The sequence below is a fragment of the Oryzias melastigma genome, linkage group LG16 (assembly GCF_002922805.2).
Source record: "Oryzias melastigma strain HK-1 linkage group LG16, ASM292280v2, whole genome shotgun sequence".
Taxonomy (NCBI): Eukaryota; Metazoa; Chordata; class Actinopteri; order Beloniformes; family Adrianichthyidae; genus Oryzias; species Oryzias melastigma.
Window position 1 is genome coordinate 25,728,173 of NC_050527.1, and position 25,325 is coordinate 25,753,497.

Genomic DNA, 25,325 nt, shown 5'->3' on the forward strand with positions numbered 1-25,325 from the left:
CACAATCATGCGTGTATTTAAACGTTGTTCCCCTAAAAAGACTGAATTTTGAGTAAATTATTGAATATTTAAGCGTAAAACGTAGAATTTAAATGTATTTGTTTATGACATTAAGCAAAGTTTAATATTTTATTATGTATTGAATTCTTCCCATATACAGTCTTGATTGAAAATGTCACATTCTGTTTCCAAAGCTTACGATGCGGTTCGCTCGTCTTTGGTTTGCAAGTTTGCGCGTGCAGCGAAAAGTGTTGCACAAAAATGAAACCTTAAAGTTCCCTAAAGACCTAAAAAGTTTACATAGAAGTATATTTTTCTTACTCAAACTTTAGTCTCTCCAGAACGGAGAAGCACGGCTCCGAACCGAGCCTGTCAGTCAAATCGATCCCGGGTCCAATCACGGAGCTCCTCGTGCTTTTTCCCAGACTTCGCTTGCCAATAGCGACGGGCTCCATTCGTCTCCCTCCTCGCTCTGACGGGAGGGGAGGCGACCTTATTTGGCTTTTCTGACCTTATATGGAGCGCGCGCAGGGGCGGGCGTCCGCGCGAGGTCTCCTGCTGGTGACACTTTCCCCAATTTGAAGCTTTGCCTGTCAGAGTCAGGACGCATGGTGAAGGGAGAGAAGCGGCTCTGAGCGCGGATCTCTGCTCGGCTCGTGCGCGGAGGACGTTTGCGTCAAGAACCACAGCGCTCCTCTCCTTCTGCAGGCGCGCGCAGACACAAGTGGAGCCGGGACTGCTCTCCGCCCGCCTCCAAGATCCTGCCGGGACTAAATCATTTCATTTACTACTGAGAGCAGGGAGCATGCAGAAATAAATCAGAGAAGATCCAAAAGTAGAATCGGTTTAGGAATTAGTCAGTCTGGAGAGTGTCCTCCTTTTGGCTGCATGTTAAAGAAGAAAGGAAAGTTTTGATTTGTTTTAGTGACTTTCGGGAGTTTTTCCTCGTGTTTATGGATCTCTGCGCACTGAGGAGACCCGGGACTTGTTGGCTGCGCTTTCACCCTTTGATCATGATGATATTCTGATAGTAAATATCTTCAGACAGAATTCTGAAGAAGAGAAAAAACTGATTCAACATTTTTTGCGCAAAAGACTGAATTGGAAGAGTGGGAGTCTACTTTTTTTTTTTTTTTTTAACTTTTGACCTTAAAGACGGCGCTTCATCTGACTCCTTCTGTGATTTGAGCGGGGACTGAGTGTTTGTGGGATAGCATGGCAATGGTAGTAAACCAGTGGCCAGAGAACATTTCTGCAGATCCGGGCTCTCAGCTCCAGATGTGCGGCCAGGAGCCTGGAGGGGGCCCGGGGACTCCCAACGGTTCCACCCCGGGGAACGACGCACTTTCCGGGGACAAGATCCCCAACGTGGACTGCATGGTGTGCGGGGACAAATCGAGCGGGAAGCATTACGGTCAGTTCACCTGCGAGGGATGCAAAAGCTTCTTCAAACGCTCCGTGAGGCGGAACCTCACCTACACCTGCCGGGGGAACCGAGACTGTCCCATCGACCAGCACCACCGGAACCAGTGTCAGTACTGCCGGCTGAAGAAGTGCCTGAAAGTTGGCATGAGGAGAGAAGGTAGGCTCCGCTTTTCTGACCCATGGAGAGAGGTGTTTAGGACGCGCGTTCGTGCGTAAAGTTGTGCGTAAAAGCTGTGAGGCGATGCTTTAAAACCACAAAAAGTAATTGCACCCTCTCCAACCACTCATACCTAGAGATGAGTTGTTGCACGCGCTGCTCCATTAGAATAATTACTTTGCCAAATATCATCACAAGGTGCGTTATGGCACATTTTACGCATGGAAACGTGCGTTGTTCTGGAAATGTGGAGCTTTGGGTTTATGTTCCACTGCTTGGCACAAAAGAAGAAAAACTTTGTAAACATGACAAATGTGCGCGTGGAGTCCTTTAATGGTGCGCGCGCACAGTAAACAGCTTTCCTGTCAGTTATCGGTGGACAATCAATCCTCACCTGCGGCACCACAGCGTCTCTTCTTCTTCCACATCCATTCTCCAAATCCCAACTGTTCACCCGCGCGCTCTGATCACCCCCCCACCCCCTTTGTCTCTCTGCGGTAATTATGCTGTTTGTTCACCGACACCCCGAGCCGCCATAAGAGGATGCCGCTACATTTGTTGCATTGTGTTGCATTAGGAACGGGTCAGTTGACGCCAAAGAGGCTGGAGTGGAAACGTGTTGGTGCAGAGCAGCGCTTCTCTTATTAATTATGATTAAGCTGCAGCACCCCGTCCACGAGGCGCGCGCCGGTGCGGACTTCATCTCGTAAAACCAAACTGGGACCAAACTGATTTCTGCTAATTGCTGCGTCTGCGGCGGCGCGGACTGCGTCCGTTTTTTTGGCAGCTTTACGCGCTTTGCGTGGCGTTGTTTGGCCGCTATTGTCCTGAGAGAACAGGAGGGTGAATGAAATAAGACTTTTAGGGCAAAAATAGCACTTTAATGCGCAAAAGGGACTGCGCAAATGTCTGCTCAATCAATGAAGACGTCCCCTTTCGCCCTAGTTACTCTCCATCACAAGGACAGAATAGGGTCAGCGACAGCCGGCGTTGCTCAAGGACACTCGGGCAATAGATGCTGAGGGACAGACACCCCGCCGCTCTTTGTTCCTCACCAAAAGCGGGAATGACGGTCGGTCGGAATGCCCGCCCGCCTTCCCGCCGTCTCCGATCCCAGCGGATCCCTCAAGGCTTCCCGCAAGTGAAACCCTGTGTCTTTGTGGAAGTGCGTGTGTGGGACTGTACACGCGTACAAAAGCCCCGCGAGCCACGCAGAGTCAGTCATGCTCCTTTCTGACTGAATGAACCCGAGGAGAGCGCCTGACGCGCTCCAGAAACAGAGAAAAGGAGCCAATCCATCTGATTAAGTCTCGTGATGACAACATCTTTGAGATGCCACTTTCTGTCAGCAGAGGAAGTCTTTGTCTCAACTTTCTGTCTTTAAATTCGCAACATGAGAGGGAACAGTGTCAGGAAAAGTTATTTGGAAACCATGTCTCTTGGAGGTTGGAGCTGTTGTTCCTCTCAAATGTTCAGAAACTGTCCGGTGATTCCATGACAAAATCCAAACAGCAAATCTAAAAAGTAACAGGATGAATAAAACATTTTCAACTTGAGTTTAATATTCATGAAAATCTGAAACAAAAGAGGAGGTGAAAAATCTGCTGTGACATCTATTTCCTGGAATTGCGAGATTAAAGAGCTCAACAAGTGTCAGGATTGTTGAGTCCCCAGAGGTCATCCATAAGTCATGTTTTCTGTATTATTCAACAGGGTCACCTGAGGCTGTCGGTGGGGCGCAGTGTTTGTTCTCTGTCATGATCCAGGTGAAATATGCATGTGCAGAAGATCTGAGAGGCTCTGGTGTGCAGAGCAGAGAGGCTTTGCTGCAATTAGCGTTTACATTTTGGACAGCTTCATGCTGAAAATCCCTCTTTGTGCAGCGATGAAACTCCTGCAGGATTTCTGCTAAATTAATATTTAGTCACCAGGAAAGTCGTTCCTCGACGTTTCATGAGTGATTCAAAAGTTCTTGGCTTCTAAGAGCGTCTCTTTTGCCCCCAAAGGGAATGTTTGACCCGTTTCTGCTGAGCGCGATCTGATTGGCAGCACTTCAGAGCTGGCTCCTGCAGGTATCGAACCACTAAAAGTCACCAGACAGCTACACGTGTTTCTCTGTCAGTGTGCAGGATGAACAGGGAGCAGAGAGAGTGGACATGACAGGTACCTGTGCACAGGGGAGCGCTCCGAGCCTCGGAGGGCAGAAAACAGGAGCTCAAACTCCCCACGCTCACAGACGCAGCGTAAAGTTTGGTGTTCGTGTCACAAATCAGCTGTGCGACACGCACATGCGCTCAGCTGGTAGAAATACTGGAGTGTGGCGATAATGTCACGCTGAGCATCCTCTGCAGGAAGGCTGCTTCCTCCTCCTGACCCACATTACACCCTGATAAAAATCTCCCAGCAGCACACAATATAGGTCAGGCAAAAATAAAGCAAAGCTGTCAACAAACTGAACGTGAAGTCCAGGCGTGTGGACTCCAGTCTGGTCTGATTCCACTCAAAGAAAAGATCCTCTCTTCTGTCAGGAAAAAGGAATGTGCTGGAATATTCCAACGAGATGTTTTTGTTCAAACTCAAATGACTGAACCTCTGCCGAAAACTGAACCAGCATCAAACATGCAGAAAGAGGTGAACAAAAAAACATCTTCTGTGTGCGTTTAAAGATGTTTCTCCACCATTAAGAGGATAAAAACCCCACAAGATGTCAGTCAAGAGTGTTTTGAAACTTCATAATCAAAAGAGCTCAGAATCTTTCACCGCCCATCATCACTTCTAATAAAATACCGGAGAAAAACGTCACAAACTTTTGTGCCTCAAAAATATCTTTTATAGTTTCCATCTAGGTAAACGCTCACAAAAAAGAAGCAGCTTCTTTTCAACAGTTGAACTGTTTTCTTTTAAATAATGTGATTCCATAATAATATCTTACTTTGACTGAAATGAGCTAAAATACGAAAATATTTAAGAAGCTCCGAGCGCAGACGGACTCATTCCAAATAAATAGATAGTAAAAAGTGCAGCAGTTTGTCACCATTCTCATTTTTCCTGTTTGGTTTCCCTCTTTACGCACAATCTTTATTACATTTCCATTTAAATCAACTCATAAACTGTTTGAATATATGAATTTAATCTTGTTTTATCAGCTGGAAAAGAAGCAGCGTAAAACAGTTACTGACATCTAGTGGTCAGGTGGAGAAAGTCCACCTTCTTATGTTCAAATTGTCAAAAGAGAAACTTTACATCACAAGTTTTCTTTTAATCTTCTGGATCTGTTGAACACAGCAGTCTTTGCTGACGCTAAACGCTTCAAATGATCTTTTTACAAATGTCAGGAGCTTTTAGAAGGAAGGAGGCGTTTGCGTTGAAGGAAGTGGATTAAGAAATACATTTTTTGACTCAGTTATTTGAATTTATCCTCTTTAATGCTAAAGTAGAATCAAACAGTCGTCCAGCTTGTAAATAAAGAAAGAATGAGCTGAACTAATCCTGTTTACTGAAGACTTGAGGAGCTGCACATCGTCCTCACGTCTCTTGCTTTGGAGTTTTTGCAGTTAAAGTACATACTTAGGATAAAGAAGAATTAATCAGAAACCAAAAAGTTTTTCCATTGAGATTATTACCCTTTTTTTGAGTCTGGAAGACTCACATCTGCAGAAAGCTCATGAATATACTGTTGCAAAGTAGAACTTGTGGATTTTCTGATATTATTCACCTCTCAGTCCTGCGTCTGACCACTCATAAATACTTGAAAATAGTTTTACAAATTCACATTATTAATTAACAAGTGAAATCTATTTGGCTTTTTTTTAATTTTGATTCATGCAAACAAAAGTCTTTTTTTTGGATAAAGTTTTACTTTATGTTTTTTTTTTTTTTTTATTAAATCTTTAAAACGTGTCAGATATTATTAAAGAAGGTTCAGATGAGTCAGAACCGAAGCTGCAAAGATTATTTAGGAATTTTAACTGTCAAAAACGTTTTTATATTGTCACTTGACTCAAAATTTTAGACTCATTTCAACTCTGGGACCCCGTCCCGTTACCACTGCGTCAGATTGACTGTCGAGTGTTTTAAAAGTCACCTCAACACGTTTCTTTTTAGCTAATATTTTAATTAAATTTAACATTCCTCCACTTTTTAAGTTGCTATCTGCCATTTATGTTTTATCATTTTCCTGTACTTATCTAATATATGAAGTTTTTTATTGATTTGTCTTGTATTTTAACTTTTAAAAAATACTTTGTGAGTTGCCTTCTGTGAAATGTGCTGCATAAATAAAGGTTTGCTCACTTATTTTAGACCAAAAAATCAAAAGCAGTTTGTCATTATCAGCCGCTTTCACAGATTAGTCTGAAATAAAGAATTAACCGAGGTCTGTCTTTGTTCTCCCTCCACTCTCCTGTTGTCCATTCACACACCACCCACAGGGGTGGCCTATTCCTGCTTCTGTGCCAAGAACCAAAAAGTGTGAAATTGTCTAAGATGTCTGGTTTAATACTCCAGATACAGACGGTTGTTGTGTTGTGCGTTGTTGTGGGTCTCCACATGGGAGCAGCCGTCGGTAGTCGAGATGTTTTCCCAGACGGGTGAAGAATAGCAAAGCTTCTAAATATCTTTTTTTTTTTTTATCAACAACCGATATTTCCCATGCAAATACACAGTAAAAAGTGAAACATTGTACCAATTAACTAAAGCTCTGTCATTTGTTACATTTAAAAATAGTAGTTTTTATCAAATTACATTTTTAAGTTGAATAAACCATCAACTCAAAAAGTTAATTTGATGAAAACTTATCATTTAAAATTTAACAAAATATAGCATTTAAAAAATTTATCCAAAATTTCATTTTTTTCAATGTGTGGCCGATAACCGATATTTACTGATACCGATATTTGCCGATAACCAATATGTATCGATAACGATACTTGAGATAACCCATATTTAAGTGTCTGCAATATCACCAAGAACAGATTTTCTTTTTGTTCCTTTAAAAAATGCACAACTATATTTTTACTGTACAATCACATTATACTTGACCTTTTTAACATACAGCAAAGCATCTCGTAGGATCACTTTAAAACTTTGAAAATATATCTGAAAACATTTACTGACCAGTAGACGTTCCTGTGAACCACAAGCTTTCCATTGGCATGCAGGGATCTATGAGGAACGAGTATCCATGTTAAAAATAAAGTGTGTCTGAAAGCAGTCAGAACTATATCAGTGGATTTTATTAGTATCAGTCTGATAACTGATAAATTATGCAAATATTGTCCGATACAGACTCTGGCTCGATTTTTAATCTTTAAAATCGTTTTTATTTGGGGCTTTATGACTGCCTTAACTATGAAACAAATTTATTAAATTATGGATAATTTAATTAAATTTTTTCTGAGAATCTAAAACAGGGAAATGAACTAGGAAGTTTGGTCAACAACTGTGTCCATCATTGGAACCTTTAATGTTTTTTGACAGAAAATCTTCAATCTCACCCTCAACAGGCAGAACTCGTTTTACCAGAGCGCCAAGCCACGCCTCCACGTCAAAACAACCTTTGAGAGTCCGTTTGTCTTCGATTTGACCTGCAGGTCAGAGTTCAGGGCCAAAATAAAACTGCAAGTCGCACAGAAATCCTCTTGGTCTTTAGGCAGCACATCATATTCCCCGTGTATTAAATGTCCTTCTACTGATAAATAAATGTCTCTTTATGTTTCTGTGGAACAAACACTTGAACTGGACTGAGTTGGATCCATTATCCAGCAGCGCCGCTGCCGCTCGGTGACCTTTCAGTCCAAATGTTGATAGGCCTTAATTGTATTTAGCTGCTGTAATTCCACTAAGAGTCTGACCCACAGGCTAACCCGCAGAAGTCAGGCAGCACTCTGCGGCCGCTGCTTGCTGAAGTGGCATTTAAAAGCTGCATGTTAGCTCTGTTTTAAGCACTTCCTCCATAACCCACGTTCATTCAGAAGCTTTTCTGCACATTTCAGGCTTTTTTCTCTTCATTTCTGCTCAGAATCATCATTTTCTCGCTTTTTCCCCTCCTCTGACAAGCTGATTCGTCTGCATTAGCCACAGTTCACCAATTAAAAAGCAGGAAATGGATTATGGCAGACACCCCGGCGTAATTTATGGCCCCATCCCCCCTCTCCCTCTCTATCTCTGTATCTCTGACCCGGCTTTCCTTTCTTTTTATCCTCAGGCATCTGTTTCTAATGTCATTTCTGTCTCTCTTGCTCTCTTTCTGCCCTCCCATATGTCAAGAAACTACATCTCTTCCCCTCTCTTCCTTCAGACCGCGGTGCCGTCAGCGCTCTGCCCGTCTTCCCTTCCTGTCCGCTCTTCCTCCTCTCCAGCCAGCTGTAGGCGAGGAGAAACAGAGAGCGATGTGTTTCAGTCAGGAACACTCAAGCGCTCTGCCTCTCAGGGACGAGTGACCCCCACAATGAGGCCTTTTGAAAAGTCAAGTGGATCAAGTCGATTCATCTGTAGGACCACGAATCGAGCAGATCAGGTCCACAAGTGCCGATTGAGTTGAATTTCAGAGTCCTTATAGTCCCCATCCAATGAAAGTCCTGATTTTAGAGTTATTAACATCTATTTGTGGCATTTTACTTATGAAAGAGAACAATTGTAGTTATCATTTTGAGTATTTCTCATTTTAAATCAGTCAAACTGTCTTGGACAGACTCTGATTGAATGAATGATCTTCTTTCCATCAACAGCTCTGCTGCACATGCACTAAACCCTCATCTGTTCCTAGTGTCTAGTTCAGGTTCTGGAGAAGAGAAGATGGTATCTTCACATTGACTGCAGTCAAATGAGCCGCCGTTCACATTTCTGTGGTCAAATCAGCATCACTGGATTTTTGGTGTGAGTTTCATCCAATACTTACGGTAGCAGGACTGAGAACGCTGGAAAATCTCCACCAGACTCCACGGAGCTTCTTGATGTGACCACGGAAATGTGAACGGCGGCTCATTTGACCGCAGTTGGAAAGGATTGTAAATCAATGAAAGAGCATTTTGATGTTAGCTTTGATTATTTTATCAAGAACTCTGAGAAACCAATGATTGAATGTATTGATCACAGTCAATAAACATTGGAGAATTAGCTAAAAGAGTCTTTGGTGAACTGGAAGGAGAAAGAATCAGGATTTTGGAGGAAGTTCTGTCCATGAAGATCTTCACTTCCTCGTCCAGCTGACATCCGGATCAGAACCGTACGGCTGGACATTACCCAGACTGATGGATGTTTTTATGTAGCAGTGGTGAAGATTTACGCTAGCGAGACATGAGTTATTTCCGAATTCCCTCCCTAACTACTAAAAAGCGATATAGTGCAGGACTATATAGTGCCCTGGATTTTAGAGGCAATTCGGACACGATGCTCACTACTTTTCTTTCGTGTTTCTAAACTTCGGATATGACGTCATCAATTTCACGAAGCGAAAATCGAATCAATATAAAGATTTCCTGTTCATGACTCCACTGTGTTCTGCTAGTGAAAATGTGGACGGCTTATTTAACAATTACATTTAAACATGTTTTTTGTACGAAATTGTTCAACCGCAATGCATTCTGGTCCATATTCGCTAAGCTAGTTAGCATTGATACACGCTAGTTTTTGGCAAAAACTTCTGGGAAATTTCTAGTGCACTCGATTTTGGAATTAGTAGATTCGGACAGCGCTCGAAAATGGCGAACACAGCTTAAAGTGAGTAGGAGGGGAATTCGGACATAGCTAGGGACCTATCATAATCGGGCGGGGGAGGGGGGATCAACTCAGTTTCAAAAGCCACGCCCCCTCAGAGGAGATTGTGGAAACAGAGGCTTCAGATCAGCAAGAAAATTGATATAGGTTGAGGGATTATGGTTAAAAACTTCATAATCTTAATTTAAACTCTACTGGGAACGGTTTTTAAATTAAAATATTGTCATGGGGGACTTTAAATGTCTTGAAGATCTGAGATGTGGAGGAGAGCTTCTTGTTCTTTGATTTACTATAACTTTTCAACCTCTAACACAATAATTCCAGTAGATTTTGAAGGAGAAAAGCGGCGTGAGCCGCTTTTCTCCTTCAAAATCTACTGGAATTATCGTTGAAAAGTTTTCTGTTTAAGCATCGGGTGTTAAGAAGGTTTTCAGATAAAGATTTCTAGCTAAACTCCAGAAATCTGTCGTCCGGATGGAGTCTGGAAAGAGCTCCGACTTTCACGGAGTCTTCCACGCTCTCCTCCTCAGGAAGTTGTCAGAGCGAGACTTCAGAGGTCCCTTCAGAACGTGTTAATGTTCATTTGACAGTTCCCTCCAGCGGCGTGAGGCATTATGACTGTGGTGGGTGATAAAGTCCAACCTCCTCCACTTCCCCGGGCAGCAAACGCTGCCGCACTGTGAGAGCACCCCCACCCCCCGGCGTGTTTGAGCAACACTCAAGGTGTCCTTCAGCGTTGGTGCACCGGCGGCTGCACTTTTAGATAACGGTGGCAATGCCACGGTGAGGTGTTCGAGTACTAGTGAGCAACAATATGCCTTTTAGCTGCCAGGACGGGAGGGGGAGAGAATGGAACTCACAGGGATTCTTTTTTAGATAATTAAAGCCAATTATCTCTTAAAATCTAAAATCCTGTCATTTTCTAGGACATATTTTCTGTAGAGCGGCAGGAGTTCATCAGAAATTCGCCTCTGATTTGAGGGCGAGACACCCCCCCCTTCCCCTCCCTATTGTGTTTTTCTCATTTTCAAATTAATTTTTTTCAAACGCTCCTAAATCACAATGATTTGAATTAGTAAAAATACTCAGAAATGCTATTTTAAGCTTTATTTTCTTTGTTTTACATGTTGAAACCACCATTTTCATTACAGTGGATCTTCAAACTCCATTTAAAGTAGACCATATGTTAGTCTACTGAAGTCCGTTCTGGATTCTTTTAATGTTAAAATAAAAAATGACCATAAATGGAGTTTAAAGGTTACCACGGTGATTTGGAGCCATAACAAGCGGGGAAATTATCTTAAGTTGTGTCTGAATTCCTTCACTACTTCCTGCTTAGTAGAACTATACAGGAGTGTCCAAATCTACATTTAAATGTTTTTCATTTTTAATTTAGACATTTTAAGTTTGAGGCCAATTTAGATTTTAATTTTAAGAAATTTAGATTTTAAGTTTTTACAATTCTAGAAATTTCCCAGAAGTCCCTGGATCAATGCTCACTGGATTGACGAATGTAGACCACAATACATTGCACCAAAACAACATGTCATTTCATAAATGGGAGAAACAAGTCATGGATGTGAGATGATGTAAATGTAATTTTTTTTAAAGTATTTTTTTAGAAAAACACATTGGATTCATAAAGAGTCTTCATGGAGTCCTAACATTTATCAGGCTTTTACTTTGGCAAAAATGTCACCACATTTTTGACGTTTAAATAAAAAAGTATGTGTCCGAATTGACTTATAATCTTGTCTTTTAGGGAATAGAGCAAGAAGTCGGACACAGTTAGACTTCAAAAATATTCTTGCAACAGATCAAAAAGTAGTCAAACTTTTGAGACTAAATTTGAGAAGCTGAGAACAATTTTTTTTTCCTTTTTTTCAATCTGTTCATGATATACTTGATATATTTATTTATATTTAGGAATTTATTCCTAAAAAATTAACTCTGGAAATGTCAACTTTATTTTGAAAAAAAAATTGGATCATTTCCAACTTTCAATGCTATTCATAATATTTAATTGTTTTCTCAGTTTGCTTGCTTGCTTTAAAAAAAACACATTACAAGTCATACTTTTAAACTTTCTTGGCAGTTAAACTTGACTTTTCTCAGCTTCAGTATCTCTAGTAAGAACTAATAAAATAATTACTTTTTTTCTCAATCGCTAAAGTTTATAAATATAACTTTTGTCATACCATCTTTTTTAAGCTATTATTCATGTTTTCTGTTGTAGCCCTTTAAGATCAGTACTTCCGTTTACATTTCTATACATTTGAATATTGGAAACTTTACTGAAATTTTCTAAAACCAGCAGTTATTATTTTTAAGAAAAAAATGAACCTAGATTCGGGGTTTTTCTTTGTTTTTTCTCAGAATGTGTTTTGTATTGCATAAACTCACAAAAATGTGCTTCATAAACTGTGTTTTTAGGGGTATTTTCAAATTAATCACAAAGAGGTGAACTCAGAAATTGAAATCTGTGATTTGGTTCTTTCCAAGATAAAAAATAGCAGCACTCTCTATTATTTTTTTAAGAATAAACGTGCAACACGATCAGCGTTTCACAGATTTCCTTTCATTAACTTTGGCTGTAAACAGATTTTCTTGTTTTTAGAGACACCATATCTGAGTGGTCAGTTTGTGTGAAAACTAACTTTAAGCTCTGACTCTCAAAGTTTTGTGTTTTTTATTTATTTTGCGAAAAGTGACATCCGGCTGATCCGACAAAGACCCGGAGCGTCTGTTGTGCACGGCGTTTTCTGAGGCTCAGCCTGGCGCGACCGCTCTGTTTGTGGAATAGTTTTCCGGGAACCCGGGTTGACTGGAGTTCAGGAGAGGTCACTGAGGTCAGCACACCTTTGGTGCGGCGGCGTCTTCTCTCAGAGGCGGGCCGCGCCAGAACTGAGGCATTTTTATCACGCTCCGGAGCGGTTTGACCTCTCCTGGCGCTGCGTCACGCTGCATTTGCTCTGCACAGCTGCTGTGTGTGAGCCGACAGGTGACACGCACTTGAAACGCATTTTCCAAACTCCTCCTCCCTCATTTCCTCACCCCTCCACCTGTTTCTGTGTGTAAAGGTCAACTCTTTTAGCTCTCATCTCACCGTTTTAGCCTTGTTTTTATTTTAACCTTACATGTTCTTTGCATTTGCCCCGCCCCCTCCATTCTTGTAACAGTAGATGGAGTTATTAGTCAGACAGTGGCGACGGCTGAACAGGTGTTTTCCAAATGGGCCTTCGGGTGCTCTCCGAAATCATCACTCCTCGCCCGTGGGGGTGTCGGAGCTTGGCCTCTCTGTGCCCTTCCAGCCATTTTCCAGTACAGGGGGCTGTGTCTGTGGGGGGGGTGCTACATGCATTCATGTGCGGGATGCATAACATGTGTAGGTGTGAAGGAGTGTTATACCTTTACCAGCTGCTGCCTGTCATTACTCATTGATGTGCAGCGGCGGGGCAGAATGGCCCGGCCACTTTCCACCACTCCACGGCGAACATGAGCACTGACACGTTCAAGAGTCGCAGGAATGTTGCACTATATGCTCCTCTTTTTGCCCCCTTGCACCCTTTCAGCAGCCATCCGGCCCGGAGATTTTACACGCCCAATTTCTCCTCGTATTCTCTCCCCTCGGTTACTCCTGCAGGCCTTTTAGGGGGCTCGTCCTTTCTGCACATAAAGCTTGCATGGGCCCTCCACATGTTCCTGCGTTGTTCATCATTTAAAATTTAACAACAGCCCAACAAGTTTGAGCTGCTCTCTGAGTGGTGGAACACTTACTGACCTCTAGTGGACGAGTTGGGAACATCAGGGAGCTTTACACACTAAATAAAATTAAGTTTAAGCATTAAAAATCAAATACGTTATTTAATTTAATGTTTTCAAATTGTGGTTTAAGAATATTTAAAAAGATAAATTGGATGAGCTTTGGTGTAAAGTAGACGAGTAGAGAGCCAGTCAGTCAGACTCCAGTGTCTTTGTTCTTAATTCATATCATTTTGTTTATTTCAAGGATTAAACTGCACATTTTTATCTGTTTTGCATAGATGTGCAACTTTTGGACTTCCAGAATGAAGCTTCTGTTAAATCAAAGTGACTAGAGCAGGTGCAGTTTGTCAAGTCACCACTTATTTATTCTTTTTATTTTATTTTATTAACTTAACTGCTGAGTAAAAAGAAAAAAGAGAGAGTCTCTTGTGTTAGACTGATTTTACTGTCACATTAGGGGGTTATTGATCTTCTGATCAAGTGTTTATTTGTATAAACCTCTTTTGTATTTTATGCTAAACTTTATTTATATTGGTTATGCTCCCGTTTTCTTTAAATAATGAAGGAGATGTTTTTCTGTGATTTTTTTTGTAGCATTTTTTTCTGATGATTGAGGAGATTTATTAAGATCAAAATAGCTGTTTTGAGTATTTTTTTATTCAAATTAATGTGAATCAGGAGAAGATGAACAAATTTATTTTGAAAAAAGAGCTTTTAAAATGTGGGCCACACAATCCTTGCTCTGCTCCATTCTGATGCAGACGAACAGATCCATGAACATCTTTGTTTTCCTCGTCTGAGCTGGAATCTGGATCTTAAATTTAACTGTTTGAAGTTTTTGTTGCACTGATAATGTGAGGTTGGGGGTTAGAGGGGCTGTAAGCTATCAGGACAGCGTGTTAATAGATGGATGATGGGGAGTACCAATGAACTACAGCCGCTCTGCAGAAACTATGTCCAGGAAAATGACAGGTGTCTTGATTTTGGCGAAAAATGGCACAATATTAATTAAAAGATCACTGGAACTTTAATTTTTTTTTTACTTTATCACAACTTTTCCCTGTTTGTTGCTATATTTATATATTTTTACATTCATGGAAATATGTTAACATAAAGTTGGGAGTTGGGAACGTAGAGTTATTATTTCACCAATTTTTGAAATTGCTTGAAATATATTAAAAAAAACAGCTCAAAAATGTCTCCAACATAATTTCTCGCATCAGCAGGAAGCCTGAATTCTCCTGAGTTGTGACTGTTGGGAAGTTTGATTTCTTGAGTCAGAAAGTCTCAGAAATGTGAAGGATTTTGGTATCGACCTCAGCTGGCTGTGAACCTTTGGTGACAAATCGCTGACGGAATTCAAGAGTTTGTGTTAAAAATCTGTTTTCAAGAGTTTTGTTTGTGAATTTAAAGCAATTTCAGAATCATTTAAATACCAATTTCTTCTCTTAAAATGTGTCTCAAAAGTATTTTATAGTTGATTTAGCTGCTCAGAATAATATCAATATTTTTATGAAACTAAATTGCAACTCATCGGAGACAAAACTAAGAAACTGTCATTTTTGGTCCAGCAGTATTTGATAAAAAAGCAACAATTTTTAGAACCTCTTTCTGGAAAAGCGGTAAAACACTAAATGTGGTCTCTGTCTTGCCTCCTAGCTGTTCAGCGAGGACGTACTTCGAACTCCCAGAGCAGCCCGGGACAGTACCTGACAAACGGCACTGACCCGTACAACGGACAGCCGTACCTGTCCGGCTTCATCTCCTTGCTGCTGCGCGCCGAGCCCTACCCCACGTCTCGCTACGGGGCTCAGTGCATGCAGGGAAACAACCTGATGGGCATCGAGAACATCTGCGAGCTGGCAGCCCGGCTTCTGTTCAGCGCGGTCGAGTGGGCAAAGAACATCCCCTTCTTCCCCGACCTGCAGCTCATGGACCAGGTGAGTGAGGACGAGAACCAACATCTCCAGTTTTTGAGGTGTTTACACTTATTGCAGCTATTTGGTTTGTTAATAAATCATAATTTAAAACATCTATGAACCTGACAAACATGAAACTCTATCGTTTGATTCATTTAAACTGCACCAAATGAAATTATAGAACAGTTTGTCTGTAATCCCCTGATCTAACTAAAGTGTTATTGTTTATTCAAATGCAACCAGAAAAAGAGACTTTTCTGGTCATTTTTTTTTTAAATAGCCCAACTTGTTCATTTTTTCTGTCTTTAACACATTAATGGATTAAAGCTTCAATATTCTTATTCGTTTGTCTTTATTTGTACCAAATATTTAAGTTGTTTTTTGTAAAAACCACCTGATAAATTTAGGTAGCTCTTAAAAGATCATAGATGTTAGTTTAGATCAAGAATCTGCAACCCTCAGCACTTAAAGAGCCACTTGGTTTGATTTGACCAACTAGGAACCAAAAACTCCCATTTAATCCTTTAAAAAAATAAAACAGATTTCTATTTATGTTGTTGTTACAAATATGTTAAATATAAATGAACGACTAACTTTTTCTAATAAATAAAATATGAATATATGGAGTAAAAGGCCTCTTTTCAAAACATGAAATCGTTTTGAAAGAGGTTAACATGAGTTCCTTTCAAAATAAGACATCCTGTGTCATGTAGGATCATTTTAAAGCAGCAAATGTAGTATAAGGTAGTATAGTTTCAGCAATTATTTGAAAAAAACAAACAAAAACAATTCATTTTAACGTTTGTAGTGTAAAGCTGAATAATTAAAATTAAATCAGAGTTAATTAGGTGACCCTTACTGAGTTTTTTAAAACATAAATCACACTTAAACTCCTCGAATTTGTTCAAAAACAGCAAATTCGCCTCATAATCCAATTATGGCTGTGCTTACTGACCTTCTTTGGTAAACGGAACTCAAGAATCTATCTGAGTTAGTTTATTTTTTACTTTTTAAAATTAAACATTATTTTTTTTATTTCTTTTAATCAGAGAACCACAATGGGGCTGCAGGTTGCTGCTCTGAAAGCTTCAGACTGATTTACTATTCGGTTGAGTTTGATGAATTCTCTCCCACTTTTCTGTGGTTTTAACAGATTTTTTTATGTCTGCTTTCACCTAAGGTGGCGCTGCTTCGCATGTCGTGGAGCGAGCTCTTTGTTCTCAACGCCGCCCAGTGCTCCATGCCGCTCCACGTGGCGCCTTTGTTGGCAGCGGCGGGCCTGCACGCCTCGCCCATGTCTGCGGAGCGCGTGGTGGCCTTCATGGACCACATCCGGGTCTTCCAGGAGCAGGTGGAGAAGCTGAAGGCCCTGCAGGTTGACACGGCCGAGTACTCCTGCCTCAAGTCCATCGTGCTCTTCACGTCCGGTGAGTCCAACGGACAAACGTGGCCCTGAAATCTACCGTTTTTACGGAATAATGAAACAGCAATGATTCATACGAAAAGTAAATTTTAAAAGTAAAATGAATGAAATGTTCAAATTATTTAGGGTTTCTTGTCTATTAAAACTGAAAGATGAGAAACTCCTAACAACAAAAACACTCGTGTGAGAGCCTCCACTGCGGCTCGGACAGAAAAAGAGGAATTAAACGGTTAATCCGACTTCAAGGACACAAGCTAATTCCAATAATTGGTTAATTCGTGTTAGCGGGGAAGGGGGGGGGGATCAATCACAGGTGATCATATAAACAACTAGAACTAGAGAAACAACCAGTGGAAGGAACTTCCTGTGCAAACAGAAACAAAACAATAGTGGTACTTAAAAAAAGACGAGCGTGTCTCCCATCTCATTACAGCACATTATCTTTGTGTCACAGCTGATTATTTATTAATGCAGAAAACAGAGAGACTCCAACACTTCCTTTCTCAAATCCACGAGAAACTGAAAATCTGTTCCACAATCTGAGCAGAAGCTGTAAATCTTCCCCTTTAATCCAGAACCTTTGCTCTGACCGGGAGGTGACCCCGAGAGCGGCGGTTGATGCCATCTCTGTGGCTGAATATGTAAATGATGCCGCTGCAGCCATTCGGGGAGTCCGGCTCTCGGACTGCAACCTGATCCCGCCCTGCAAGACAACTGTTTACCCTTCTAACCCAGTTCAGGAAACCATTTAACCTTTAACAGTTAGGAACGGATTAAAAATGTTTCTGATTTAGGTTTTAGTTTTAGCTTTTAAGCATTTCGTTTTGACTTGAAACATTTTAGCATAAATGTATTCTCTTTATTTTAAATGTGATTGTCCAAAAAATAACCACTTAACAAACACAATGACGTTAAATCCTCTTATAAACAACAAAATACACACTTTCACATTTTCAGCATCCCTTTAGTTCATTCAATGTTTAGCATTGTTCAGCATCTTTTTTTTAGTCACATTTAGATAGGGCTAGTATTTCCTTTTGACTTTTATTATTAAATGTATCAGTTTAATATTGTTTAGGATTAATATTTATTTTTATAACTTTATTTAAATAGATTTTGCTTTGGAATCTTCATTATTTAGCTTCTTTCTGCTGTAAAATATCATCCATTTTCCTTAAGTCATATGTTTAATTAAGTCCATTTAATCATTGTTGAAGGCTGCAAACACTTTTTTTTCAGCTTCTGTGTGATTTTGCTTTTGTTATAAATTGTAGATTTAGATATTTTTGCAGGATTTTTGCATCTATTTGGCTTCATTAGACTTTGCTTCGGCTCTCATCCACTTGTTAACACTAATTTAGTATTTGACAACTCAGCTTATTTTGTATTTTATGCATTTTTTTATTGTTAAACATCTTTTAAAGTTCATACAAACGCTGGAAGCCGATTATTTTTTATATTTCAAGCTTTAACCTTACTAGCTATTGACGCTTAACATTTTTTTGATAAGAATAAACCTAACGTTTAATTTAAGTTTGTTTTCCCATATTTTTGACACATTTGATTAATATTATTGAAAATATTTGGTACAAAACATTAGTATTAGCCTGCAGGTGTGATTTTCTGCAGGATTTTCATCATTTTTTGCCTTCACTGATTCAAGACCAAGTCTGTTTGCTCAGCTACAGGATTTGTTGTGACAAAATCCTGAAATATCCTTTGTTTTGCTTACACACAAACCTGGTTGAGGTTTATCCCTGCAGTCACTGGGTTCCTGCATTAGCCCAAATAATGTCACATCTGGGATCCTTCAGTGAGAGATCATGCTTTGTGACCCAGCCGAACAAGCTAACACTGGGGTGCCTCTATTTTGTTATTTAATTGCTTTTCTGCTTTTCCTGCCTTTGCGTGGCCTGTCAGACGTGCTCCGCGTTTCCACCAAACCTCCACCACATGTGCGAGGGCCGTGGATCCACCTCTGCCTGCCCGCTCCCGCTTTCATCAGTGGTCTCTCCTTCATGATCACATCCATTATTGAAACCAGTCGTTCACCCCCTCCTCCCCGTGTTCCCCAAACTCCAAACCGAGTCCAAGCCCCAGGACCCCTGCCTTCACCACAGGAGCTGAATTATGTATGGTGCATTTCAGTGAGAAGGAGGATTCTCCGTGACCTACATAACCCCTGTAGCCCCGAGCATCTCATGCAACTTCCCTGCACGCGCACACACATTAATGAAGCGGCGCTCATCATGTCAGAACACACGGCGTCTACTGGGAGCCTCAGAAAATGTGACTACAGTAGCAGCAGAAATGCACAGAAGCAGACAGACCTGCTAATGAGCGTGACTCCTGCAGACCTGGTAGGATGACCTAACACACTCAGACAAAACGCAATCACCTCCCTCTGAGTCTCCTCCCCCCATGAAGTCCAGGCCCATCAAGCCACATCAGATAGCGGGCCTTTCCCGTGATCCCTCGCCCCCTCTGGCCCGGTGTGTGCCCAAGGATCAGACAAAAGATCATGGCGCTTGGCTTGGAAGGGCGCCTGCAGAGCTGTCGCTTCGGCACGCGAAGTGGTCGCGGTCGCACAGACAGCTCCGTTAATCCCAACTGGGCAGTGGCTGTCTTGTCACGCAGAAGCTAAAACGGTAGCCTGACAAAAACGCAGTCCAGCTGCCCCCTGCAGAGGGGGGGAAATATAGCCAAAATGGGAGCAATTATTCACACAGAATGAAGAGGAGAGGGGCCGCCGTGGGGAGGGAAGGGAGGGATTGGCACGCTAAATTAGAATACAGAGTTACTTACATTTTTCTGTGAGTGGGACTGAGGCCCAGCAGGGCAGGGTTTAACCAGGGGACAGATCAAAGTGTGCAATGACAAAGAAAAACGATGATGTAAGATGGTGGGTTTAAACTCACAGGTCAGTGCAGTCAGGAAGAAAAAGCTTGGGAATAAATTGCCAGCATGGAGTACCTGCCTCGCAAACGCGGGCGGGTTCAGTCGGGGGGCAGGCTCGCGGAGCAGAGAACATGCAGCATGTTGCAGAGACCAGCAAAATGTGTCTTTGTTTAGAGTTCACACATTTCCCAAATCCCAGAGCGCTCTACTCTACACACGGGGTGTGAAAAGTATCACGCACAGTGTTACACACTTTTCAGTTGTGTAAAGGGTCTGGGAAAGCCTGAACATGACCTGCAGCTGAGGGGAGGCGACGGCAGCAGGTTAGGAGGATGAGGAACACAGGAATCTACACCCCATGTTGGTTCGTTGAGTATTTTTAATCAATACTACATTTCAACCAAAGAGCGGAGCATACAAAAGAAATCAAGGGGATGCAGGATGTTTCTGACTAAAACGTGCATCAAATTTAAAAGACTTCCTTGAATGAAAATAGTTTTTAATGTGGTCTAGTCGCATTTTTCTGATTAAAGAGCAAAAAAATTGAGTTTTAATATTTAAGATGTAGATAATATCAGCAATGGGGAAGGGAAGAGGGGCGGGGTTGCCAACAGTCCAGCCCACAATGAACTCCTGCCGCTCTGCAGAAACTATATTTCAAGAAAACGCTACAGGTTTTTTTTTTTTATTTTGGCCAAAAACAGAACAATCATAAATAAAAGACCCAAAGAAAGACTTTGAAAATAGATTAAAAATGGTGGTTAGCATTTACACTGAATACAAATCAGTTTGGAACAACTTGACTTACATTCCACCATAAATAAATAAATAGTTTGTTAGGATTAGCTTTAATTTTTACCTAACGGTTATAATCATGTTTGTGCAACAAAGACAAAAGGCCCTCTGTGTTAAAGCACAAAGGGATTTCAATCTTCTTTTGTCTCTACACTCTCTTACAACACTGTCAACACAACACATGCTCACTCACAACTCGTCATATATGGACGTATGGTTCGGGCCCCCTCCACGACACTTTTTGATGTGTTGGCTGTTCCCATTGAATCACCGGTACTGGAGCAGTTCTGGGACGCGGTACCTGACTTGGTACCGGTACCAGGTTAGGGTACCAGTACTGAACATGGAACCAGTATTGGGTTATGGTACCAGTACCGAGTTAGGGTACCACTAGAGGTCCAGTCTCGAGGGTTGGGGACCCGAGATTTAATGGGAAAAGCCAGCACATCAAAAAACGACAAGTTGGGGACACCTAAAACTGATGCTGAGGGGGCCCGAACCATACGTCCATATATTAGGAGTTAGGAGAGAGGATGTGTTGGTCAACATTCAACTCAAACACACTGTTTCAAATTCATGTTTGCATTTTGTTTTGAATTTTTCCTTTGTGTACTGTGAACATGTGTGTGAACAGTAAATATTGTGAGTTGGTTATCAAGAGGCAGTATGTAGGTGTGTGTTTGTATGTTGTATCAAACTAATTTTTTTCCTCTTTTGCTTCGCCATTTGTGCTTGTATGTATCAGGAGTAGATAGAAAGGAAGTGAAATGTTTCATCTCAAAGGCCAAATCCACCTTTAAAAACTATCAGTTTAAATAAAAATACAGCAAAATAGTGTAAGCAAACTGACTCACAATTAAAAAAAATTTTCATTCCCCTGTTGCATTAAAGTTAAACTGTAAAATCCTCTAAACAGGGTTGTAAAAGTATGATTCTCTGTGTGCATTTTAGTGGGGTACAATTCACAGCTAGGTTAGATCATTCCTTACACCTGGGTTTATATTGTCTCTATAAGTTGGTCACCATGTTCCCTGGAGTTCCTCAGGGTTCCATTCTAGTACAACTGCTATTCAACCTTCACATGACACTTCCTAAATCCTGCATTAACATAGTTTGTGTTGTCATAGTCATGCAGACGACACCTGACTTTACTTTTAGTAAGCAATAAAAAAACAATGTTTATTTTTTGTAAATAAGAAGGGTGATAGAAACTGTTTTTTAATCTGTAAGTAGCCACAAGAGGCTATTCTTTCCTCAATAGTAATACATTTTCATATGGCAATACATTCTATTTGGGAACAGTGATTACTTTTAATTAAATTATACTTTGTGATTTTTACAACAATAGAATAAATCTGGTAGATAACATTTTGATAATAAAATTTACAGTTATTAACTAAGATTAAGTAATGCTTATTATGCTTTTCATCATTTATTAAGAGTCTGGTCAGGATAAAAGCAGTGTAAAACCTACTTACATATTGTTTTCTAACTCATAAAAACCTCTGTTGTTACTTTAGACCTTATTGAGGCTTTACAAACATATTAACTATATCAGATATGAACACATAATGCTGAGCAATTGTACAAGACAATTTTCACAAAGGTTTTGTAATGTATTTGGTAAAATTGAAAAATAAACATTAGTTCATTGATAACTACTGCATTAAGATATTTACCGTAATGCAAAGTAATGTAAAAATGGCTGTTAGCACTTTATTAAATGCATAATTAAGCATTTAATTGCATTAGTAAAAGTCCCCTTTCTGTAAATTGTTACTTAATAAACATTATATGCATGTCCAAAGTGTGTCTATCGAAAAATAACCCCAGAAAGTTTGTTTCTTAAGTTTTGATTGGTTTAGGCCATAAAGAAATGTTAAAGTGTCCCATCTTTTCTTTAGATGCCATGGGGTTGTCGGATGTCGCCCACGTTGAGAGCATCCAAGAAAAGTCCCAGTGTGCGCTGGAGGAGTACGTACGGAACCAGTATCCCAGCCAGCCCAATCGCTTTGGACGCCTCCTCCTCCGCCTGCCATCGCTACGCATAGTCTCCTCTCCGGTCATTGAGCAGCTGTTTTTTGTGCGCCTGGTAGGGAAGACTCCCATCGAGACATTGCTGCGTGACATGCTGCTGTCAGGCTCCAGCTACAACTGGCCCTACATGCCTGCCGTGCAGCGCGAACGGCCTCTGTCCCTCCACTACAACGAGAACGGCCCCTGAGGCTGGGAAACGTCCATAAACCCTTCCCACCTTCTCCGTCATTGTCTCCGGTCCATCTCCTCGGCTTTCCCGGAGGAAGCGTCTCCCTCACTGTTTCACTCCAAGGACACAAACGTCCAGGTTTAGAAAAAGCCAGCCAAATCCTCCTTTGTAACCGTTCCAGAGACTTGGTGGCCCGTTGAAGCTCCAGAGCTGATGTGAGTTGGACTAATTCACATGGAGGTCTGTTGGACTTGCTTCAGACCCTAAAACTGAAAAACGTTGCTCGGTGCTACACTTGCAAAGGCCGGATCCGAGCTCGGTGAGAACTGATCAAGGGCTGCCACAGCAGGACTCCACTGACAAGAGCAGCAGTTTCTCAAGCCATTTTTAAAAATAAATACAATGAAATAAAGAAACAAGCGCCAAAATGTCTCTGGACTTTTTGGAGGACATGTTTTATTGTGTGTGTTTGTATTAGCACTGTTTATATGGAGAGAAAACTCAAGATTGTGTCCATATGTACAGTTTATCGTTGATTCATAGACGTCTAAGGCATTGTAGGGTTCAGTGGAAAAAACACTCAGGTTTAGAGGGGGGGTAGACCAAAAGATAAATATCAGAAGAAGACAACCTCATCTTAATTTTGGAGTTATCAGCAGCCTGTGCCAAAGCTGACAAGATTTGGAATTTGTTTGTGGCAGCATTAGAAATGTCATGTCCAGTTTGTTGATAATTTGGCGACACTTGTTTGGGTTCTTGAGTAGAAAGACTAACAAAAAAAAAAATGACGCACTTGCTTTCTAAACTAGTCAGATTGTACACTTATTCACATCTGCTAAACCACAGCACCGGTAAATTTGATTTGATTGAAACTCTTATGTGTTTGAAACACTCGCTGTAATTTGCTGAACTATTCTGGGGGTGTCAAGGTTACGATTGTCAAAAATTGAACTTATAGACTTGGGACATGGAATTTGGAGGAGGGAGGGGTGTTTTACAAAAAAGTAGCTGTACTTGCCTTAGAACAAAGATGTTGTCACTGAGCATTTATCTTATGACTGTGCCATAATCTCTTGTTACCTGTTATAACAGGTATTATGTCATGCCAGGAGTGGAAAATGAGCTTGCATGATGTTGAAATACAACGTGTACACTGAAACGTAAGGTGGACTGGTGTTTCTTTATGCAATTAGTTGACAAAACTAAGACAAACAAATGGAATCGAAATGCTCTGCTTTCACATAATCAGCACTTGGATTTTTTTAAACTTCATGAAAGTTATTTTCCACGTCCTGGTTATAGTGTTGTCTAGAGAGGAGCCCCCTGAACTCACGTCAATTGAGCTTATCATGCGGATACTGTAGAGTATTGTATCACTAACCCTTAAAAGTCTCAGTTGCGACATGATCTTTGTTGTACTTATGACTGCCTCTTAGAATAGGACTTTTTTTGTTATTTTTTCCCCCCTTCTTGGTGTATTGTTTGTGTCACATTTCCAACAAGACTTCATAGCATCAACTTCAAGTATCTGTGTTGGAAAAAGCCATAAAGGACCTGAGGAAGCAGTCCGTTGGTAAAGGAATTCACACAAAGTTTCTATGAGTTTGATTTGATCCCTTCCACTTTTGTTTGAATTTATGAACTCTACGTTAATTGAAAATAAACATTTGTTCACACTAACTATGTTGTGTTTTACTGTCCAGTCAATTAAGCTTGTGTCTTTAAAGATATTTGTACCATGCTCTGGGTGAATAACCGATTCTGATTGGCTTCTGGGTGTGGATTGAAAAGTGATAATTCACAGTGATAACAAAGAGACAAGTTAAAAACACAAGTAAATGTAAAATGATGATAGAGGCAACTAGGACTATGATAGCTTGATCAGATGGCGTCTGAGTTTAGTTTTAAGGTAGGAAGACATCGAAAGGAGCCAGGTGAGGTGGCAAAGGGATCTTGTCCGGATGCCTCCTGTGCGCCTCCCTGGGGAGATGTTCCGGGCATGTCAAACTGGGCCGAGTCTCCAGAGAAGACCCAGGACACGCTGGAAAGACTACATCTCTCAGCTGGCCGAGGAATACCTCTGATGATGAGGCTCTGGACCAGGACGAAGGCAGTCTGAGGCATGAAGAAATTAAAAGAAGAATAGACTTGGTGCCAATGAGGAGAATTGAATGCCTTTATTGTCATTGTAACTGTTACAATGAAAATCAATGTCCTGTTGCTATCAAGTTGGAGAGAATTGGAGGAGAACCAAGATTTTAGTTTGGACAGACAAGTTGTAAGGGAAGCGGGGAGAAGTGTGGAGTTAGGATTGGTTCATTAGCAGAGTTGGGTGACATCAGCATAAAAATGGACTTGAATATTGCATTTACAAGATGACTCCAACAGGAAAAACGTAGGTCATAAAGGTAGGGGACCAAGGATAGAGCCTTGGGGTACACCAGATGGGACAAGGGAGGGCTGGGACCAGAAGGAGAGTTGAATGAACTGCAGCCAGATATCATTATCAGTGATGATAAAGATTATAATATAGAGTTTAATTAAAAAAAATAATAACATAACAAGCAAAACACCTATTTTAGATTATCTACAAATGTTTGGAAATAAATACTGAACATAAAATGTCTAAGTGTCTGACAGATGAATAGTTCAAGAACTTTACATCTACTAAATTGACTTTTTTTAGCAAAAAGGTCAGAAGCTTCCCATCAGCTGATAATTTTTAACAAAATTAAGGTCAAATGAAATGTTTATGCTGACATGTGCAAATGACTTGCTCATTAAACTTTATAGCAATTCAACACTTACTCTCAAACATGTTCCATATTATACAAAAATGAGTAAAAACAGTATTTTCTGAAAGCAAATGTCAAGAGTGACTTGTGTTAAACCAACAATCTGCCAACAGGTTTTAGTTTTTATGAAAGCAATAATCCATCTTGAAATGCATGTAGACCAAAGAAAATCTTGTGGCTTAAAGTCATCCAACAGAATCTGTGGGAAAAAGTTTCTCACAGTTTG

The 25,325-nt window shown here is 40.7% G+C and overlaps 1 protein-coding gene across 1 annotated transcript; it reads left to right on the forward strand.

Annotated features, from left to right (window-relative positions):
* Nucleotides 1-345: 345 nt before the first annotated feature.
* Nucleotides 346-23,971, forward strand: nr2f5 (nuclear receptor subfamily 2, group F, member 5). Its single transcript, XM_024258572.2, has 4 exons — nucleotides 346-1,582; nucleotides 14,723-15,003; nucleotides 16,163-16,409; nucleotides 22,003-23,971. The coding sequence occupies exons 1-4, from the start codon at nucleotides 1,216-1,218 to the stop codon at nucleotides 22,320-22,322; spliced, it is 1,215 nt and encodes a 404-aa protein (XP_024114340.1). The 5' UTR covers nucleotides 346-1,215; the 3' UTR covers nucleotides 22,323-23,971.
* Nucleotides 23,972-25,325: the final 1,354 nt, after the last annotated feature.